Raw genomic sequence first — 15,847 nt, forward strand, 5'->3', positions numbered from 1 at the left:
GGAAAACTCCAATTCAGTGCAAGAATCAAGCTGAAGTAAGACCTCTGATTTGGTTTTAGGTAAAGGTTTCTGACATTTTCCCTTCCAGTCTTTAAGCTTTATTTTCTTCAAGTTTTCAGACAACTCTAGTAAACATTTCTTGTTTGGTAACACATAAAGCATACTTAATGAATTTCAGGATTGTTTATTTCTGTATCTGTGCCCTTGTTTTATCATTCAAACCCATCCCTGTAATTTTTTTCATAGTTTGGCCCAAAATGAACAAGTACTGCTAAGAAATAATTGTGTGCATTATTTTGTATTTTGAAAATCTGAAGTTGATATCAATAACATGTAGCTTTATCCAATATTCTGTACCGTACAAATGAGAACAGTTGTTACAGTAATGGTTTTGTAAAGCAGTATCTCAAGAAGCTGCATGCAATTGTGTGATGCATTTGATCATTAACAGTAGTATTGTTTACAACAAGACTGGCATGCTGACATCCTACAACTAAAATATCCTGCCATAACACTAAAGATAAGCCCATATACATCAATGGGCAACAGAGGTTTAAAATTTCATTCACTGAAAGGAGTAGCTTTTTGTACAGAAGTAAAAGAAATGCAGTTTGTGGTTACATGCAGTAATAACAGAAGAGGTAACAGACGGTATCAGGATGACAAGCTACTTACTTTGAACATTGCTGTCAAAGAATTAACCAGATGGTTGCATAAACTGTCTAACTTTTCAAGGATACTTCATTAGTGTGTTTGTCTCTAAAGTATTCTCACTTATGCCTGTGTGCCATCCCTGCTATTCCCTTCCTAACAAAAACAAAACCTAGTAACACAGTTCAGCATGTACATCAGAAAACAACTTTCCATGAAATCTGTGAGGCAAAAGTTAAACCTAAGTAATACTTTAATAGATTTTGTAGGCCTATCATCAGGGGGTTGATTTGCAAGTATGGTAATTTTAGTCAGAAACTCAAATTCTGCATCAGGATGTTCAGATTTGCATGTGGATATACAAAATGAACACTTGTGTGCTATATACTGATTTGAGAGACCGTATGGAGCCTTTGACATCCTCTGTGGGTGTCCACTTTTCAAATGGAGTTCTCCTTTCTTCCTAGAATCTCTTTCCTAAAGTATGTTTTATCTGCACATAATGGAGACGGTTTGACTGCATTTACTTTTAGTATACCAAGCTATCTTTACCTCCATGAGACCCAGAAGCTTTAGAAAAATTATTTAATATACAAGGTCTCCAGTTATAAAGTTAGCAAAGTCCTTGCTGCCTTCTGTTCTGTGCACATATACGCAGATTTTTATACACTTAGAGTAGATTACGCATTAGTTCAACTAACTCACAATTGATTCAATAGCTGGCATGTTTTAATGTTTGTTTAGTACCTTAATAATACCTGCTTGCATTAAGCCACTATATATTAAAATCCTTACTATAACATCAATAATGTTGCTGGCAGTACACCAGGTGTAGGTGTGCCTTGGGAAATTTTGTACCTGACTTTTTGTCCAGGTGTTTTGAACAATAACAGATATTTTTCCTGAACTAATAGCTTATTTCCCCAGTGTCTCCAAAAAGGCCACAAACGTAACTGTCCCACCTCCTGCAGCAAGGGCTATTGAAATATTGAAAGGAAATTGACATGACCAAGGTAGCCCAGTGGATCAGTGGCAGATACTGAACACCACCTCTTTTATTATAGCCATGCTGCATTGTCCATCCCTTTATATTACAGGCCATAAAAATGACTATAGGGGCTGTAGTCCTGCTATCACTGGACCCATATGGGGCAGTTTGTTGTAACCCTGCAAATTTCCATTACTAACAAGGAGGAACAACTTACATGAACTCTTGTTGCCATACAGAGATACACTGTTACCAAGGGGACAAGGACAAGATGTTCCTGCACAGCTTCAGTTGCAGGAGCTGATTCTGAGTAAACAGATTTAAGCACTGTCAAGTCTGAAAGGACAATCCCAGCTTGAAATGCAGATAAATTTATGTACGAGATAAACATTCATTCATGTTGAAGGTAAAGTAGATGATAATACTGGCTAACAATAAGATAGATACTTTGCAAATTATTAAACACTCACTGTTTTTCAGTAGTTTTTCAGCTTTTAGAAGAAAAACCTTCATACTTGGATCATTCTTGCTACTTAAAGTCCTGTTTTCAGACACTGGCATGACATCAATACAGAAATGTACCAAGAAAAGTGTCCTTGAAATTCCTGATAGACAGGAACAGTACTAATCCAACCAATCTAATGTGAAACTACAAAATTATTTCTCTTTTGTTAAAAGAAAATAGCATAGGAACTGAATCAGCCATGGCGTTTTCTCATTTGTCTGTTACCATGACCACAACAGAACCAATTGGTAATACACTGGGCGCTCTGTCTTTATAAAGCAACCATGACAACAAGGAAAGGTGAAGAAAGGGGTTGCTGTCTGCTGTCTCTGACTAATTCTTCCAGGAAAATGCTTGGAATTGACATCTCTTTATATTTCCAAGAGCTAGGGAGTTGCAAAGAGGTAAATCTTGAAAAAATGCTGTCATTAGTTACAAAACAATCATGATTATTATTATATTCTGAAAAAAAATAAAAATAAAAATCCAGCATCCAAAAAAGAATCAGCACTCTGATTACTGCTTTTTAAAAGTTTCATCTGTATGCAAATGTCCTGGCTTCAGCTGTAACAGTTGTTTTTCTCCTTCCTAGTAGCTGGTGCAGTGCTGTGTTTTGGCTTTAGTCTGAGAACAATGCTGCTAACACACCGATGTTTTAGTTGTTGCTAAGTAACGCTTACTCCGATCAAGGACTTTTCAGTCTCTCATGCTCCGCCAGTGAGGAGGGGCACAAGAAGCCGGGAGGGAGCAGAGACAGGACACCTGACCCAAACTAGCCAAAGGGGTATTTCATACCACAGCACGTCATGCCCAGTATATAAACTGGGGGGAGGTACCCAGAAGGCCAGATTGCTGCTGGAGTCGGGCTGGGTATCAGTCGGCGGGTGGTGAGCAATTGTATTGTGCATCACTTGTGTTTATTGTTTTCTTTTCCTTTTCCCCTTGTAGTTTTATATTCTCTCCCCTTGTTATTTCCATTATCATTATTATTATTGGTGGTAGCAGTAGTAGTTTTGTATTATACCTTAGCTACTGGACTGTTCTTATCTCAACCTGTGGGGTTTACATTCTTTCAATTCTCCTCCCTGTCCCGCCAGGAGCAGGGGGAAGAAGAGGGGGAGTGAGCGGCTGCGTGGTTCTGAGTTACCAGCTGGGCTTAAACCACGACAGCAAATTACATAGCAGCATCTATGGAGCCCGTTTGTGGTTTCATCACCTGTAATACGTACAAGCTTTAAATTTTGCCCTTTTTGAGTTTAAATATTCCCCCTTTTAAAATAGGTACTTAGACTTCTAAGCCTATTAAGTACTCTTAGTCTTGAACTGCTGCTTATCAGGTAAGTTTACTGGTAGAGGACTAGCTAAAACAGGCTAGGAATACACCTGATGCAAAGTTATTGACATGTAATTCTTAGCCATCCAAAATCTGCGGGTGTCTCACTCAGGCAAAGTCCTGTTATTTTGCAAGAACCATTTGGTATATATAATCGCAGTGACAGAGAGCTATTACTTTCCAGTACAGCTCTTGCTGTATTAGTTTTACATAAGTCAATATATGCTAATATCTTGAGTGTTGTATGGTGATTATTCAAATTGCATTGATAGGAGGTGCTCTGTGTAGATTTTGTGACCAGTTGCAACTGACTTATCATTTCATCATCTCTTTCACCATATATGTTGCCAGAAAATTGCAGTTTTTACAAAGAAGACAAAAAATGTTGAAAGTTGAAAGAGGTGGCTACTAAGAATGGTGGAAAGAAGTGCTAGCTGTTTAGTTAAAAAAAAAAAAAAAAAAGAAAATGCTGGTTAGATTCATTTATCCCTTCCAGACTCTATTCTGCTCACACTGGTGTCAGATCACCAAGAGCCATCTTTGTGTTCCTTCCAGCTCGTGTTCCTTTTCAGACTAAGGTCTTCTCTTCCCCAGTGCATGTAAAGTTTTGATTTGAAAATGAAAAGTACATCTGAATAGGTTTAAACATTTAGCTCATCATTAGATTTTCTGATTAGAGAAAGATTTAGAACTCTGATTTGAAAAAATAACTGGTTGCTCTGTAAAGAGTTAAGAAGGATTTAAGAAGCAGATCAACCAAAGTAGCCTGGGACATTTCTAGAAACAGTGTTTGTGACAGTAATGGAATTTATAGATGTAAAAAAGGAAAATGATGTTTCCAGGTGCCACTGGGGCTATTTGTGCCTATATTTAAAGATAATTCATTTAAAACATCTACTGGAATGATTTTCTTACTCCAACAGAAATTTAATTATTTATTTATATGTAAGGGGTCTTTCAGAGCATTGTTAGATCCATTGCATATTTAATGTCTGTTCCTGTGCATATTCAGTTGTGGAATTGCATAGCTTATGTTAATCAATGCTTGTCCTGAGCTCAGTTTTCAGGAAGGCATTCAGCATTAGGCGAAGAGCCCACAGGGAGTAAGTGTTCTTAGCACAGCTCACAGCTGCTCCTGCTGCTAGGGCAGATATGGACCTTCTAACTGTCCAGTCCTATTGGTGAGTGTGCACAATTGCTGTTGCTGACTTTTACATTTTTCCCATTAGTAACGACCTCATCTTGTTCCATTTATGTCAGCAGAAAGAGTCTACACAATTTCAGTGAGCTGCAGACCAGCCTTGCTCTTTTCTGGTTCTGCTAACAGAGCGTCATTCCCGCATGACTATCTCTAACAACCAGCCCAATTCACTGAGCGCCTCTTACTCCACAGGGACCCATGCTGATCAGTTCCTAAACATGAGGTCCTTCTATATAAATGGGTCTTCTGTCTGTTACACAAGAAAAGATGGCTGTACAGCTCTCTAAACTCTCTAAAAAAAGAGGCGTTTATCATGGCTTGAGCAAACTGAATCAACAAAAGCCAAATAGTATTTTCTCTCTATAAGTCATGTTGGGGAATGCCCTGCAGTCCTGTCTGCTGTCACAACACCTAGGAATGACCTACAGGTTAATGTGTCTGCTGGTGCTGCTGGGGTATGTCTTGCAGTGGAGAGGGGTAATGGCAAGGTGTGCTGCCCAAAAACTCTGGAGGCCCCTCTATAGCAAAAAGTGGAAGTGAATTTAGCGAGGAATTAACAGGAAAAGGTAGTTCAGGATCAAGCAGCAGCTGGAACAAGTATTCAAACTGGTATAACTTACTTCCACAAGCAGTCCTATGGTTATTCATGAATATTTGTAGGATTCTACTAGTGGCACATCAGAACTTGTCTGGGGTAGGGATCTGTGTTCAGAAGGTCAATGCCCATAAGGACTGTGGTTTCATTCAAGACTGGTAGCATCCATTCACAGTACAAGACTTAGTTTTAAACACTAACTGGATTTAGACAGTGGTTGCCTGGTACAGCACTGCAGTTGTGTTTCCTTCCTTTATTAGTTAAGTTGATCTCTTTTTGTTACATTCTGAGAAAAATTAAAAGTACAGCATGTCATCCTTCAACATAGGTGTTCACTGTTTCTCTTTGTTTCTGTTTCAGAAGTCAAGAAAATTTTTTCCTATCACATTTTTTGGTTCTATCAGCTGGATTGCATTTTTTTCTTACTTAATGGTCTGGTGGGCACATCAGGTAAGGACGTACACTGGTACAAAATACAAGCCCTGCATTGTGTTTTGCACTGTGAGAGCTCATTTAGAATCAGAGTCCATCATCTATCTCACGCTGAGTAGTGCTTTATTTTTGGAACTGCAACCATGGATGAAGTAAATTACTACTCAGAAAATGAAAAGTGGTTCAGAGAGCTGTGGTTGTCTTGACCACAGGACTTGCTCATTATGGTAACATCAGAGCCATCAGCAACTGCTTGTCTGTACCTACTGGTTCTATTTGACAATCTTTCTCCTGAAACATGTAGAAATCTGTGAATATGAATAATTCTTCAATCTTGCCTGTATTATCCAAGAGATACTATTATTATTACTACTACTATTACTACTACTACTACTACTACTACTATTATTACTATTATTATTATTGTTATTATTATTTTCTGATTTTACTTAAACCCTTTAGGTTGGAGAGACCATTGGTATTAGTGAAGAAATCATGGGACTGACTATTCTAGCTGCTGGCACATCCATTCCTGATCTTATTACCAGTGTTATTGTCGCCCGTAAAGGTCTGGGCGACATGGCTGTATCCAGTTCTGTTGGAAGCAACATATTTGACATCACAGTGGGGTAAGTCCTACAGCAAGAAGATTGTCTATTTTAACAAGTCTTTTGTTCTTAGCATGTTGCTGTGGTTTTGCCAAGGTGTTGCCTACAACAATTGATGCTGAAAAGTGATGCCATTGAATCTGAAAAGGGAGAATGATGCAAATATGAAATGTATGTTACTGTGCTAAGTTCTCAAAAGTTTTAGACATTTGCATGACAGAATTGTTACAAATTTGTTGCCTAATTCACCCGTTGATACACTGCTTCACAGCAGCTCTAGCGTAACAATGTGTGGCATGTGGTCGGCATTCAGATTCTGTTTTGACCTTTTGAGACCAAGCTAGATGAGGTCCGGAAATGTTGTGGTTGATGCCTCAGTGTTTCAAAAACATGCAGGAAATATACAGACAAACTCTGTCTTTATTCCCACATTTCCATCTTCAACACAGGAATAGAGGCACTGAGAATCATGTCCATACTCTCAGTTTCTCCATCTTTGATTTTTGTTTCCTATCACACATGCAGAAGAACAGGTCTAGTCATAGTCACAGTCTCGAGCAGCCTAGTCATAGAACAGATCATTATTTTTGCTGCTGAAAATATACGAGCAACTGCACAGATACAGAAGGGGATCCTGAAGTTAGAGTGGATTGTAAATGGCTTTTTTACTCGGTCTGTTAGCTAATGGCAGTACCTTTGGACACAGCATTAAAAATGGGCTACTTTTTTCTATTAATCCAGAAGCATCAGAACTGCAAAATCTATGAAAACATTATTCACTACCATGTGCTTCAACTTAGAATGCATAGGGTGCGTTGCAAAACTTTTCTCTTTTGCTATGCTTTCATAATTTTCTTAAAACTTGTAGTCTTCCTGCTAATGTAAATGTGCTTGTCCTGTACCCCTCTGCTAGACCTGGTATATTTACAGCAGAAATGGCACAGTTGAGCTGTAGGCTGGTATAGTTAGTACTGAGGCTGTAATAAATTATTCTCTCTTGAGCTGCTTATTCAAGGGTTGAATGCTGTGAGCTTCTGACAACCCTCTTCATGCTTTCTAAGCCTGCTAAGCTCTGATCAGTGGCTTAAATATTTATTTCAGCTTGCCATCTTCCAGAGGGATATTGCCTCATTCTGTGGCATCAGAGATGAGAAATGCAATGACAGCAAATACAGAAATAGAAATTAAGCAGGAGTTCAGTTGAAGTTCGCATTTTACATAGGTTTATACAGTAAATGTGGATCAAAGCTTTTATGGGACAAATTTTGGGGACAGTGCCTTACAAAGTGCTGATTCTTTGTGGCAAGGACATGTCTTTATATGACCTACCCTCCTGTCATGCAGGTTCGTGGAAAGAGAGTGGAAGTAGTTCTTGCACAGATGGTCTGAAATCTAGAAACAAATCAAAGGGGTCTTCCTGCTCACAGACAGGATTCCAGGTGATTTGGTGGCCAAGGAAAATAGAATTCACCAATATGACTGGTGGAAGAGTAGGGAGCCTAAATCCTGTGTATTCTCCTTTGGAACCACAAGCAAGCTAACAAATCAGATTTGTGTACATACTAGAAGAATTGAAACTCTTCCTGCTTCTCTTTCTGCGGGAAGCCTCTGGTGGTATTTTGAAGTGCCCGCAGAAGCTTTCTCATGACTTTTCCTGCACCTCTGCAATGTTTCAGATTTATTTTTTTATTTCTTAACAGCCTTCCTCTTCCGTGGCTCCTGTATGCTGTCATTAACAGCTTTGCCCCGGTGACAGTCAGCAGCAATGGTCTGTTCTGTGCGATTGTCCTCCTCTTCATCATGCTGCTCTTTGTCATCCTCTCGATTGCTTTCTGCAAGTGGAGGATGAATAAAATCCTGGGCTTTCTCATGTTTGGGCTTTATTTTGTGTTCCTGATTGTCAGTGTCCTCCTGGAGGACAAAGTGATCCGGTGTCCTGTCTCCATTTAGTGAAAAATGCTGTTTCAAGAAAAAAAAAAAATCAAACCCAAAAAACAAACAAACAAACAAACAAACAAAGAAGAAAAATAAAAAGAAAAAAAAAACCAAAGTAAACAACCAAAACCAAACCAAATCAAAAAAACAAAACCACAACAAAACCAAAAACACAAAACAAAACAAAACAAAACAAAACCACCCTCCCTTCCCCCAAACCCATATATATTTATTTAAATATATATAGACTTCAACATGAAACAGCAAAAAACCACAATGGAAATCTTCTATGAGAATAGCCCATGGATTTGTAAATTTCCTCTCACTCAATTTTAAAAGAAAGAAAAAAAGAACGGGATATAAAGGGTGGATCCCAGAGCTGAAGAATGACTGCTGCTGGACAGTCCAATCACCTTCAAAGGACTGAGTCCGGCTGCGCTGAGGTTTTCTTTGCTGCAGAGCATCCTCGCCACTCAGAACCGGAGATGCTGCTCATGCATGGAAACAGTGAATGCTGCTGCTTCTCCTATGAGTATGTACCTATCCACAGAATTCTCATTCTCTGTAGTAGTATACGCAGATACACAGTGTGCCCAGTTTTCAAAGCTCTGATCTTGTAAGGAGAACGTTAATACTAACTTTGTGGAGGCATGACCCCCACACGCACCCTGGGGTGGGGGTTTTCTGATAATCTGCTGAAACTCCTGAGTGGAAAGCAATCACCGAGCGCGTGAGCTGCAGACAGGGGAGAGCTTGCACGTCTCTTCCTAGAAGTGGGTTTATATGATGTGGTTTCAGCAAAGCCAGGGTATTTGTAAATAGTTTCTTCCTCTGTATAGCAGGTCCGTAAAGGCAATTAGCAGGATGTTAATGGTGGTTAATTACATCTTGCAAAACTCTTCAGATTCCAGAAACTCTTACTCTGGCACTGAAGGGGCCACACTGCCTGGGCCTGGCCATTTTGTGATTAGTGCTGTAACTTGTGCATTTTTTTAACTGCATTCAACGCAATGCAGTGGCAAAGACGAGAATGGGGATACTCTGTCTTTAATAGCTACGCAACATGCAGACATCATACAGCTACTGTGTGAACACATCATTTTTTCTAATGCAGCAATACAAGCAATAACAATATTCAGATGCTGTTATCATAATGAGTTTGCCTTTACATGCCAGAAGAAAAAGGTTAATTTGCTTATGCGTAGTATTTCATACAGAAAATAGAAGTAGTTGAAAGTGGCAGCCTAATTGCTGAAGTAGATATATGTTTTACAGGCTTTCACTATTACTTGGAGTGTAAGGACCTTCACAGCTACATACAGTTATTGCTGGAAGAGATTCCCAGCTGATGTACAAAGCTGGGACAGTTCAAATTTGCTCTTACAAATCTTGAAACTAGGTAGGAGAAACTAACAATTTAAATATAGTGGAACTGCAGGAAACATACATCTTTTTTTTTTTTTTTAGTATTGCTGAAAGTGTGAGTGTCTAAAGAAGCCAAGGAAGGAGTGAAAATGCAATATTATTTTACTGAAATGCTGAGAGAAGGAGGAGGTCCCAACCTCAAACAAAAAAACATAAGAAGGGAGAAAGTGACAAAGTGTTTAACTTTCCTGTAGTTTGGATGATTTTAAAAACAAAACAAAACCAAAAAAAAAAAAAAAAAGGACTGAAATAGGTGTTATGAAAATATTTGTGATGTTCATCATTTGTTTGTTCAAGTCTTATGTGCAGTTAGAGTTCATGAAATTTCAGTGCATTTCTGTGACCTGATTCAGCATTGCTTTGTATTCATATTGTGCTCACAATGGCAATGCCATGCTCACAGCTGTGTAACAGAAGGCTCAGCACATTTTGTCTTATCTGTTTTTCTGTGTTCCATTCTGTTTGCTTCTCACTCATCTCCTTTGTCCTTTACTGTTTTCCTGTTACATGTGTTTGTATGTAACAGTATCTGGTTAGAGTGAGGACTTGACAGAAAACAATGGTAGAGAAAACAGTAAAGAAATACATCCTAAAATTACTAAATTGTTAATACCATGTGAATCATGAAAAAAAAATTAAAAAAGTAACATAGCAAGAAAACTAGGAGTTACAATGTCTGCTACTCATGTCTTGTCCTGACTTATCAAGTCCTAGTTACATTCAGAATCAGTATTTGATCTTAACCATACATTTGCAACAACTCTTCTTCTTAGTGCTTGTTAGTGTGACCTTCTCTCATCGTGAGCAAAAATTTGTGTATTTAAGATCTTTCCTTGCTCCAGAATCCTTACCTGTCTTAACGATAGTGCTGTCCACCTCTTAACATTTATTTCTGCGGGTGTACACGATGGAAAGATTGAGGGGACGGTGTATAGATCCACACCTCTCTCTCTCTCTCTCTCTCTATCTCTCTCTCTCTCTATCTGTCTATCTATCTATCTATCTACAGTGCCCTCTACTGACTAGAACAGCAATCTTGCAAAAGCAACTCTAACCCAAATTCTGACCTCAAATGAAACAGGTGTCCCAAAAATACAGAGCTGACTCCGCAGTATAATCTGTTCCAGAGGAGTCACTAAATGCTTTTATTTCTGATGACAGAGCTCAGAACAGGCGATCCTTTCCCAAGTGGGCAAAACAAGACAGAGCAATCTGAAAAAGCGTGTGCAGGATCATGGTAGTTCTGTGTATGTGGGTGCTTACAATAAACTAAGATGCCCAGATTCGCTGGTCTGACATTTCAAATCAAGAAACCAGGGAAGGGCAAGAGTATGGGCAAGAGTATGAGCTCTGTTCAGTACATTACTCTTTTTCTGTTTTGAGTTGGGTTGGGGTTTTGGGTTTTGGTTTTTGGGTTTTTGTTTTTTTTTTTTTTTTTTTTTTTTGGTTGTGGTTTTTTTTTTGGTTTTTGGGGGGTTTTTTTGTTTTTTTTTTTTTGGTTGGAGGTTTTTTTATGACTTCATGGCCAGCATGGGGTAACTCCCATACTGGAAAGGAAACAGCCCTCCCTGACCTTGAGAGCCGTAAGAACACACTGGTGCATTCTGCAAAATGAAGGCAGCAGCAGCAGAGATTACTGCCCCACTGAGGGCAGGTAGGGAGAAAAGAGTAACCAGTGGAAAGCCCTAAACACTGGGAATATTTCAGTCTGAAGCCGGCATCAACAGCTTGAAAGAAGAATTTTATGTGTACGGCTACGGGCTGGTGTCCTGTAATGGCATTTATATAGTGTCTTAAAATATATCTGATTAATTTTTTTCCTATGTCCATTTGCCCATATCAACATATTTATTTTGGAAGGTGTTAAAAGTAACTTTTTCCCCTCAGGAATGAGACACCTCACAGCTCTCACTGCCTTGCATCTGTTGGGCAGATCATTATTCAGATGGCTGAATAACTATACTGTCAGTAGCAGCTCAGCTCCAGAGGTTATAGGATTGATTTCAGTTGTGTGGTGCTTTCTGTGGAGGCTGGCTGTGAAAGCTGGTTATACTTACCAAGGCAGCTTTCTACATAACTGCTGGGGTAAACTGTTTCAGGATGCTTGCATGCTGTTGTGCTCTATGATAACAAGGTAACAGCTATACTGGTAAAGAGAGGAATGGGCTGGAGGGAGAAGCACGGCCCCTTATCCCATATAGGAGGAGTCTGAAAATCTTAACCTGGAGTGCTGAGAGAACAGACAAGAGCTGCTGCAGCCAAATGACTGGAAGTCTATAAGCTCTGCAGGCTCAACACTGCCAAAAGTGCACACCACGTGTTAGGAAACTTCTATTTTACAATGACAGATTTCCCAGCATAACATGTTTCTTACTGTTCATAACTGTTTCAGTGTGGGATCCATGAACATTTCTCAACGTTGTACACTTTGAATTCAAAATTAAATTTCTGTTTCTTCAGTTAAAGTTCTGAATGACTTCACTAGGTCCCACAAACTGCCTAAATTCTACAATGAGTTGATCAGCATTGAAGGCTCTTCCATCTGCTTGTATGTCTGTGCTCATTTATTCAACTGATACTGTTGTCTACATAATCCTTATGAAGCATAAATGAATAATTAATACAGAAATTGGTGTTATGGTCAAGATCCTGTTCTAGCCTAGTGCTTTCAGGGCAACACCAGTTTGGCAACACAGCAAGTAAGATAAGAATGCAAATTCAGGTTAAATAGCCAACTCTGTGGCACTATAACACCTGCACAGAACCAAATTTGGACATGGTTTTTGGAAGGGATTTCCAGTAGCATTTGGGTAGGATTGTGGGTCAGATTGCAACCTGTTTTAAAGATTTGCTGCACTAACTTCATTGGAATTGATGAAGAAAATAGCCCTGGCTGTACAAAATACCACTGGAGTCTGACAAGTACTTGCAGTTTTCCACTAAAAAAAAAAAAAGGAAAAAAAAAAAAATAGCTGACTTCTCTCTCCAGAAGCCACCATGGTCAAATCTGTAGGGTAAATGCTGTAAAACTGCGATAAAGAGAGTGATATGAGGATGATCTCCTCAAGAACAGGGTTCTTATATAGACATGGCAAAATCTTTCAGCAAGGCTCAGTATAGTTTAGATTAACTACTTTACTGAAAGCTAGTGCTTTCTTGTAGTGCAGACAGGCTCTCTGAGTCTGTATGCCTCTGCTTATTCATTCCATTGATGTGGCTTTCTGCATAACCATGAAGCATAAAGCATGGTGAGTGACAAAGCAGCTTATCTAGATGCCCTTTGATGTTCGTAATGGCAATGAACCTACCTTGTAATTTCCTAATATGCTACTCTGAAGTAGTTTATGGTCGTTGTCACTTATGGTACTGTTGTGTGTGGATATGAAGGTCCACAATGCAGTAGGTTAAATGTGATTAATCCAAGTACTGTATAAAATTAGTAGATGCTTAGAAATATTCTTAGTGTTTGGGTGTTTTTTAAGGGATTATTTCTCTGGTTGTCTCTCATTACGTGTTTTGCGAAAACGGGGATATACAACATTTTTAAATTATTCTTCTTTCAGCAGTAATTCCTCAAAATAGCATCTTGTGGTCCATATAAATTGTGTTTTGAATCAAACATGAGTCTGTATCAGGTAGATTTATTTCATTTATAGCAAAGAAATAATCCCTTCTCCAACAACTGGCCCACCGATATCCCAAAGATTTCTGCCATTGACTTGGGAAGATACAGATTTTTATTTTAGGATTCCGTATTTCATAAATGCATTTGCATAACAAACATAATTGTCCTGGGAGCTATGAACAAACAGAAAAATTGGATTCACTTGTATTCTTGGAAACCATTTTATCTCTTGTAAATAACAATGACAGAACTAACTGAGAAGGAGGCATAGTTAGTTCCTTTAAGTAGGTGATTCTTGTTTTCCTGCTATTCCTGGGAAGTTTGATGCAATAACTTGCAGCTCGAAAAAGTGATTTTGAGATTAGCAAATGGGATAGCCTGCACTCGGCAGTGTGGAGAAGAGTCCTGCTCCAGCCCTACAACACTTCTGATTGATGTTAAAATGATCCTTCTTGGATCTGTTGCCATCAGTTACAGGAATATCAGTATTGAGATATCTATCTGTCATTTACATCGGGACTGGGAGAGTAACTTTTCCAGATTGAAGTTATCCAATTCAGTGCCCCCATCAGATACAGAGGTCATATATGGATCACAGCACTGTAGTCCAGACAAGTCATCCTGTGGATCTGCTGTTGCTAGTTGTGAAGTGTGTGGCATTTCAGGACTTGTCTGCCTGGATGGGTGCAGATAGTTTGCGTGTTCTCCTGCCCGTGCTCTTGCCTGGCTGGACGTAAGCCATGTGTTCTCCAAAAGCCACATAACCACATTAGCGTGGCCCTGAGCCCATGCTCCCAGCCAGCCAGGTAAGCCCCAGCCTAGAAGCCACTTGAAGCATGGGTAGGTGAGGCACACAACTGGCCACATTATTCTTACAGGAGCCATATGTGGCCCGGGACCAGACTGAATAAGAAATAATACAATTCAAGATCGGTAAATGAACTCTCATGTAGATTTATTATAAATTCACTGCTCATCAAACACAAAACTAATCCAAACAAATTTTTATGTGTTTTTAAAGATCTTGCACTTTACTATTTTTTTTTATTTATTTTGTGTCACATAGTTGTCTTAACGCAAAAAGAAGCCATAAAAAACCCAGAAGACTAGTATCGGGTTTCTAAATAAGGGGATCATTAATTTTAAAGTAAAGAATCAATTTCACATCTCTGTTAAGGTATAATGTAAAATAATGTCAAATAAATGTACAGTAAAGCAGGATCTGGTTTCGCCTTAGTGAAGCTGTGAGTAAGTTGGGGAGTTTGCTCATACTCTTGAGCTTCCTTGTGGGACTGTACAAAATACTGCACACTGCCTTTGCAGCAGGGGATCAATCCTTGTTCACCCCAGAAGAAGGAACATAATGCTTGCAGAGTCAGGCCCAATGAAGCAATTAAATCATGCTGTTACTCTAATACTTTCTTCCACTGAGACCACAGTAAAGGAAGCTGCTCATATTTTAGTACGTTTATAAGACATGAGTTATTTCTGTCATACCTGTTTTACGAAAGAATTAGAGTTTTCAGGGTCAGGCTATCCAACAGAAATTAACCATTTCTTTTAATCCCCCATAAAAATTAAGTAATGCCAAAGGGGTTTTTCTTGCTTTTGTGTTTATTTCCATTATTGAGATCTCTGTTACACAGTTTTGATTTTGCAATCCTGACACTGAGGAGTTGGCTCACATGAGCAGAAATTATTTCTCTCACTTAAAATGGCAAGATCAGGCCACTGTATTGTCGTGAAAATAATAGTAGTGTGTTGTAACTGACAATCAGATGCTATTTTTATAAAAAAGCTTTTTTAGCTTGCTCCAATTCGTAGTTTTCATACTCTTTTATCTCCCATTTTCAAGTCACTGTAAAAAAAATCTGAATATGTCCCCCATCCTACTCATTTCAAACTTGAAAAAGAAACATTGCCATGGAAGCCAGTCCAGGCCCCTGAAAATTACAGGGTTTTTTCTCATGTGTTTATGTGTATGGATCATTACCCACTAAATGAAACTCTTGTATCTCTGAATCAGTATATTCTCTGTGAATGTAAGTTTGTATATAGTATGAAAGTTACCTTTATTTGTACATAGGCTTTCGGAAATAATCCCTTCTGTCAAAGGTTTTACTTCACTGTATCTACAGAATGTTTCTCTGTGGTGTGTATACTTTCTCACCTTATGATACTGATACAGAACTCTTCATATAGATCACTATGTAATTGAATTGTTTGTTTAAGTGTGAGTAATAGTGACAAGAATAAATATTAATAAAAAGACTTACCAGTGTGTAATTTTGCTTGGTACCTTTTCTCTTAATTTGGACTTGCTATGGCTCTGAAAATAGTATTTTAACTACCTGCTCTGGCTTGAATGAGGATCTGCCGTGCTACTCTTCAGCGTAAGTGTTCAAGCAGCACTAGCTGCCTCTTGCCATGTCACTGTGCTATGTGCTGTGCATATACAGAGTAAGGAAAATGCCTGTGTTCCAGTAATCTTAAAATTTAAACAGGGTTTTTTATCTGTAGCCCAATGTGAATCCACCAGACAGCAGCTT

General features: G+C 38.8%; 1 protein-coding gene across 5 annotated transcripts in view; it reads left to right on the forward strand.

The window, feature by feature from the left end:
- SLC24A2 (solute carrier family 24 member 2) overlaps nt 1–15,584 on the forward strand; it is a 115,731-nt gene extending 100,147 nt beyond the window's left edge. For 3 of the 5 annotated variants that reach the window (XM_030470651.1, XM_030470654.1, XM_030470653.1), the window contains 3 exons: nt 5,634–5,723; nt 6,168–6,334; nt 8,014–8,281. In XM_030470651.1, the coding sequence (XP_030326511.1) occupies nt 5,634–5,723; nt 6,168–6,334; nt 8,014–8,263 (507 nt within the window). In that variant the 3' untranslated portion in view covers nt 8,264–8,281. Of the gene's footprint in view, nt 1–5,633; nt 5,724–6,167; nt 6,335–8,013 lie in introns of all 5 variants that reach the window. The other 2 variants (XM_030470655.1, XM_030470652.1) reach the window with 2 other exon arrangements.
- The last annotated feature ends 263 nt before the right edge of the window (nt 15,585–15,847 follow it).

Source organism: Strigops habroptila, chromosome Z (genome assembly GCF_004027225.2).
Source record: "Strigops habroptila isolate Jane chromosome Z, bStrHab1.2.pri, whole genome shotgun sequence".
NCBI classification, from domain to species: Eukaryota; Metazoa; Chordata; class Aves; order Psittaciformes; family Psittacidae; genus Strigops; species Strigops habroptila.